This window comes from Myotis brandtii, unplaced genomic scaffold (genome assembly GCF_000412655.1).
Source record: "Myotis brandtii unplaced genomic scaffold, ASM41265v1 scaffold565, whole genome shotgun sequence".
Classification (NCBI taxonomy): domain Eukaryota; kingdom Metazoa; phylum Chordata; class Mammalia; order Chiroptera; family Vespertilionidae; genus Myotis; species Myotis brandtii.
In genome coordinates this window covers 2532583-2538825 of record NW_005370105.1, presented here as the reverse complement: position 1 = coordinate 2538825, position 6243 = coordinate 2532583, and the positions used below count along the sequence as shown (strand labels likewise).

General features: G+C 41.1%; 1 protein-coding gene across 1 annotated transcript in view; it reads right to left on the bottom strand.

The window, feature by feature from the left end:
- The window catches only part of LOC102257347 (dihydropyrimidine dehydrogenase [NADP(+)]), a 251999-nt gene that overhangs the window by 188688 nt on the left and 57068 nt on the right, over window positions 1–6243 (bottom strand). The window contains exon 4 of the mRNA XM_014549656.1: window positions 2654–2736. Within this exon, the coding sequence (XP_014405142.1) occupies window positions 2654–2736 (83 nt within the window). The remainder of the gene's footprint in view (window positions 1–2653; window positions 2737–6243) is intronic.

Here is a 6243-nt window from a genome sequence, read left to right as displayed (position 1 = left end):
CTCCCCCTGAACACCCCTCCTCTGGCCAGTGCCATCCCCTCCCCCTGAACACCCCTCCTCTGGCCACTGCCCTGCCCTCCCCCTGCACCTGCCCCGCCTCTGCCATCCCCTCCCCGAGCCCAGGCCAAAGCGCTCATCCCTCCACAGCCTGGTGGGACCCAGACACCACCCTCCGTGTGAGGCGACCACTGGTCCCAGGTGAGAATAATGGATTCCTGCCCCTTCACACCCTCCTCCGAGCCTGTCAGCCACGCGGCCTCGCACCATTGTTGGCAGGACCCTCACATGGACAGGAAGGAGGCCCTGCTGCATGTGCTGAAGGCAAACCCAACGCCAAAGGAAGGGCCAGGCCCCGCACACCACGCTGTTCACCGCTTTTATTTTTTATTTATTTTTCTATGTTTTTATTGGTTTCAGAGAGGAAGGGAGAGGGAGAGAGAGAGAAACGTCAATGAGGAGAGAGAATCATGGATCGGCTGCCTCCTGCATGCCCCCCAATGGGCATGGAGCCCGCAAGCCAGGCCTGTGCCCTGACCGGGGAATCGAACCCTGACCTCTTGGTTCCTAGGTCGACGCTCAACCACTGAGCTGCATCAGCCGGGCCACTGTTCACTGCTTTTAGTCATTCAATTATTTAACTGTGTTTTGCGAATCTCAACATTACCAGTAACATGTGTGTATGTGTGTGCAATGTATGCAGCCTATGTCAACGGAGTCCGGCCCCGCATGTGACTAAGCGGCACGGAGTGACCCGACGGCCCTCATCTCAGAGTATCTCGGCCCGCAACCCCTCGGAGCGGGTACCACTGGTTTCCCTTTCTCCCGAGCAGAGCATCCGGGCGTTTCCTAAAACGCCGTCATTCCCGTTGGGCGGAACGGAACCATCCCCTCAGACACGGTTCTCCCCGAAGTCAACGGGCTGCTGCCCTTGGTGGGACGTCCTTCCTGTGCTAATCGGGGGCTTTCCTCGCCCCCCTCGCCTCCCTCCCTCGCTCCGCACGCTCCCCCTGCGGCTCCTCCTGCGGCTTGGCCTGCAGCTCTCTCCCCCTTTGTCTTCCTGCACCGTCTACTCAATGGCAGCCACGTGCAGAGACGAGCTGTCGCTCCCGCATCGCTGTCGGTGTGCCCGCTCCGTCTGCGCACACGGCTGTACCCGGCCCGCTGACACCCCTGTGCTGCTCCAGGGAGAGGATGCGGACCACAGTGAGACACGGCAGCCCATGCTAAGATCTGCCTCGAGACTGAACACAGTATTTTTACCCCTGATGGTTAGTTCACTACTATGTTCAATAACTTTAACTCTCTGAGACTGATCGCATTCTATGTAGACACACCTCCTCCATTGTGTCCTCTGTTTTATTTTTCCGCTCTTGTTTTTTGTGTTGTTGTTTTGTTTTTTTGTGTGTGTTTTTTTTTAGCAACAAGACGTTAAACAATAAAACAGGCTCCTTTGCTCCAGCTGGTAATTTCTCCGAACTAGCAATAGATTATTCCTCTTTTCGTGACATCATAATCATCTATGCAGAAGTACCATGTATCTTTGTGTAGAAGCTACTGTTTCCATTAAATTTAATTACCTCCCCCTGTGGTTTTAAATAGAAGTGGCTTCAAAATGAGGGCAGCTTCTATTAAATTTAATTACTTTCCCCTGCTGCTTGCCTGGTAACCGTGCCTGGCAATCAGCCTGTAAACCAGAGTATATGGTGGCCGTGTACTTGCAATAACAAAACAGTACCCACACTGCCTCCTGGGTTTCTCCTTCCTCCGCCTTTAAATGCTGTTTAGCTTTGATTTAAGATCCTAAAAAGAAAATGAGCACTGATAGGAGAGATATTTTAAAAATCCATGTTTGTTTCACAGGCTAAACACAGGGAAACAGGCCATTTCTGTGCAATGCCCTTGGAGGTGATCGCCCTCGGAGGTTCAACTCACAACTTGTACGTTAGTGTCATGTGATGGACGATGAGTTTTCTATACCTCACCCTTTTTTTAATGCCTCGTAAAAAGCCTTCCTGGACCCTGACCAGATGGATCTAAATACTGCTTGCTAAAAAAAAAAAAAAAAAAAAAAAAAGGCATCAAGTGAGGGAAGAAATGCAAAGAAATATTCACAAATTGTAATGTGCAAAAACCACCAGCGGGCTCATTAAAGACCACTGTCTCCGGGAAAAAAAAAAAAGTTAACCCATGTGCTCTATGATAGTGTGAAAATGTCAATCTGTTTTAAAATACCATGATATCATCTAATGCAATATAAAATTTTAAGTGCCTCCTTTTTAATTAAATATTAATTAGGAGGAAATACTGCTCCGTTCACCCACCATTGTACTGTTTACTTTGTTACAAACAGGCAGAATTTAGATGAACAAAATTTCCATTCAATCACACAGTTTAGTATAAATATAAAACAAGACACCCCTTAAGCATTTTAAGTAACAAATTAAACATTTACATTTTTTACTGTGCACTGAGGCTTAACATTTATGCAGCTTCAAAACCAAAGTACAGCCCCCAGGGAAGTCTCTCACTGACAAATTAATACCTTAGAGAACGGAGCTGAATGGTGGCAATGAACTCATTTGTTCCCCCAATAATGAAGAATGACTTTTTCTTTACCACATCTGTGACTGTTGCCATGGTGACCCAGCCTTACCTCATTGCCTCTCGGAGAGCGCCTCGCTCGCCCAGCGTCGTGTGCTTGATGTCATCGAAATTATTCTCCAGCTTCTCGCAATCCTGCAACATATTAAAAAATGCATCAATCCTCCGGCATCCGGAGGTAAAAATTACATCTGTGCAATTAGGAAAAATGGAATTGATTATATTGATGATGGGCTCCTGAAGGAGACGCACACCCCTGGAACGGGGTAGGATTCATTAAAATTGACAGTGTGAATTCCACAGTAACCAAATAAAAACGTCTCAGGATACAGCTGTGACAGAAGTCTTTTGACCAATTTTCCAAAATTGGGAACGTAGAAGAAGTGAGTAAAAACCAGTTCTCTGAATTCATCTCAGGCATGTCAAAGCCAATTTAAATTCAAAAGAGAACGTCAATAAAGTTATGATAAATATTTAGTTCTAAATGAATTAGAACGTACTACGATGAAAAGATACAGCCCAGATCTAATATAATAAAGGCTCCAACATTTTGGAACTGAAATTGTATAAGATCTTTAATAGCAATTGCATATATAAAATGTTTACAATTGTATACATACACACACACACGTACATTTCTTATCATTAAGTGACATTATATCAGGTTCTTAGCATTCCTGAGTTAAATTTTCTAAAATTTTAAAATTTTGCTACAATTTTAACTATTTTTTTCATTTAAAACTTAATCTTACATGACCCTAGTAAGTTTTAAAAACATTATGGGATTCCATTTTAGACTGAAAAAATGTATCCATATGAATTTCGGCATTTTAGACTTTATGTAGAATTTAGTTGGACTTAATCATAGAATTTAGTGTTTTAGTAAATTTAACAAACAGCAAAACTAAATAATCAAATTTTAAACGTTAATGTGTTCTTTGTATTCTCAAATTGTACACAATATGCTGGATTTTAGAAAATTACAGAATTTATATTAATAATTTCCAATATCTAAGAATCAATTTATTTAAAATCTATGGGTATATATGTACTTCTATTTTTACCTTGATTTTTAAATTCAGCCAAATTAAGGCAAATATTCTTTTTAACACATACTTATATATACTTTTATAATAAAAATCTTGAAAATTACCATAATGTAGCCAAAATAATTTAAATTCTGAATAACAGTTCCTTTTTACATAAATTAGAACTAGCCTCTTGTGGCCTTTGTTTTATCTTTTCACTTTTTTCGTAGTGTCTTTTCATGAAGGGAATTTCTTATGTTTAATGAGGCCCTATTTTTTACTGCTTAACTTTATGCTTAGTGCTCTCTGTGGCCTTTGTGTGAAAGCTTTGACTTCCTCAAAGTTATGAATATGCTTTCCTATACTTTTTCACCAATCTTTACTATTTTACATTTCACATTTGGATGTGCAATCCATCTGGGAATGGCATATCTGTATATGGTGTGAGTTAGGAAATCACACCTATTGGTAATCAATTCAATCATTACTATTTATTGGAAAAAAAAAGACATTTCCCCCACTGTAATTCAGAATCATCTTTTTCCATAAAGTAAGTCACGGCACATATGGGTCTGTTTCCAGGGTCCCTACTGGCCGACTGCTCAATTTCCTATACTTGTGCCAATATCACACTATTTAAATTACTTATAGCCATAATAAGTTAAAAGTCCTACAAATAAACATGAAAAAGGCAATAATTCAATGGGACGTGAGCAAAAGACTCTATGAATACTACGTAAAGGGAACATCCACATATTCCACTAAAAAACCAAGCAAACATGCTCAACAACATTAGTCATGAGGAAGATGCCAATTTAAAGAATGAGATACCGCTACGCACTTTGGAAATGACGAAAATGAAAAGGATAGATTGCACAAAGTGGGCTCTTAGCTATATATCTAAAAGGCTAATATGCAAAGTGTCCCTGCTGGAGTGCGACTGAAAGACCCGGAATTCTATCACTCTCTATGACGTGTGCTTCTTTGTATTCTCAAATTGTACACAATATGCTGGATTTTAGAAAATTACAGAATTTATATTAATAATTTCCAATATCTAAGAATCAATTTATTTAAAATCTATGGGTATATATGTACTTCTATTTTTACCTTGATTTTTAAATTCAGCCAAATTAAGGCAAATATTCTTTTTAACACATACTTATATATACTTTTATAATAAAAATCTTGAAAATTACCATAATGTAGCCAAAATAATTTAAATTCTGAATAACAGTTCCTTTTTACATAAATTAGAACTAGCCTCTTGTGGCCTTTGTTTTATCTTTTCACTTTTTTCGTAGTGTCTTTTCATGAAGGGAATTTCTTATGTTTAATGAGGCCCTATTTTTTACTGCTTAACTTTATGCTTAGTGCTCTCTGTGGCCTTTGTGTGAAAGCTTTGACTTCCTCAAAGTTATGAATATGCTTTCCTATACTTTTTCACCAATCTTTACTATTTTACATTTCACATTTGGATGTGCAATCCATCTGGGAATGGCATATCTGTATATGGTGTGAGTTAGGAAATCACACCTATTGGTAATCAATTCAATCATTACTATTTATTGGAAAAAAAAAGACATTTCCCCCACTGTAATTCAGAATCATCTTTTTCCATAAAGTAAGTCACGGCACATATGGGTCTGTTTCCAGGGTCCCTACTGGCCGACTGCTCAATTTCCTATACTTGTGCCAATATCACACTATTTAAATTACTTATAGCCATAATAAGTTAAAAGTCCTACAAATAAACATGAAAAAGGCAATAATTCAATGGGACGTGAGCAAAAGACTCTATGAATACTACGTAAAGGGAACATCCACATATTCCACTAAAAAACCAAGCAAACATGCTCAACAACATTAGTCATGAGGAAGATGCCAATTTAAAGAATGAGATACCGCTACGCACTTTGGAAATGACGAAAATGAAAAGGATAGATTGCACAAAGTGGGCTCTTAGCTATATATCTAAAAGGCTAATATGCAAAGTGTCCCTGCTGGAGTGCGACTGAAAGACCCGGAATTCTATCACTCTCTATGACGTGTGCTGACCACCGGGGGTGGCATGGAATGAAGGAAGGCCCCTGCCGGCAGCTGGCAGCCAGGGAAGGAAGACCCCGGCCAGCAGCTGGAAGGCCCCGCTCGGCCCTGATCACCGGCCAGGCCTAGGGACCCTACCCGTGCATGAATTTCATGCACCGGGCCTCTAGTTTTAGTATAAAAAGCAACTAACGCACTGCTCTGGAACTGTCAGTTGTTACGACCACTTTGTAAAAGCTAATTAGCAGCCCTTTCCAAAGCTGAACGTTTCCACCCAGGAAAACAAAACGAGTGTGCAACGTGTTCACCTGGAACAAGAAGGGTGATGGGACCACTAGTCAAAGTAGCCCCAAACTGGACACAAGTCGCATGCACCTCCATGTGGAAGGTATAGAGAATGACGCGTAAATGCAGTGGAAAACTTCATGGCAGTGAGAATGGGCAAGCTGTGGCTACGTGCAGTTACATAGATGCACCTCACAGCCATGGTGTTGAGCACAGAAAGTGGTGCAGAGCAAACTTATTCCATTTACATGAAGCTCAAAAGTAGGCAGCTACAGTGAACCAT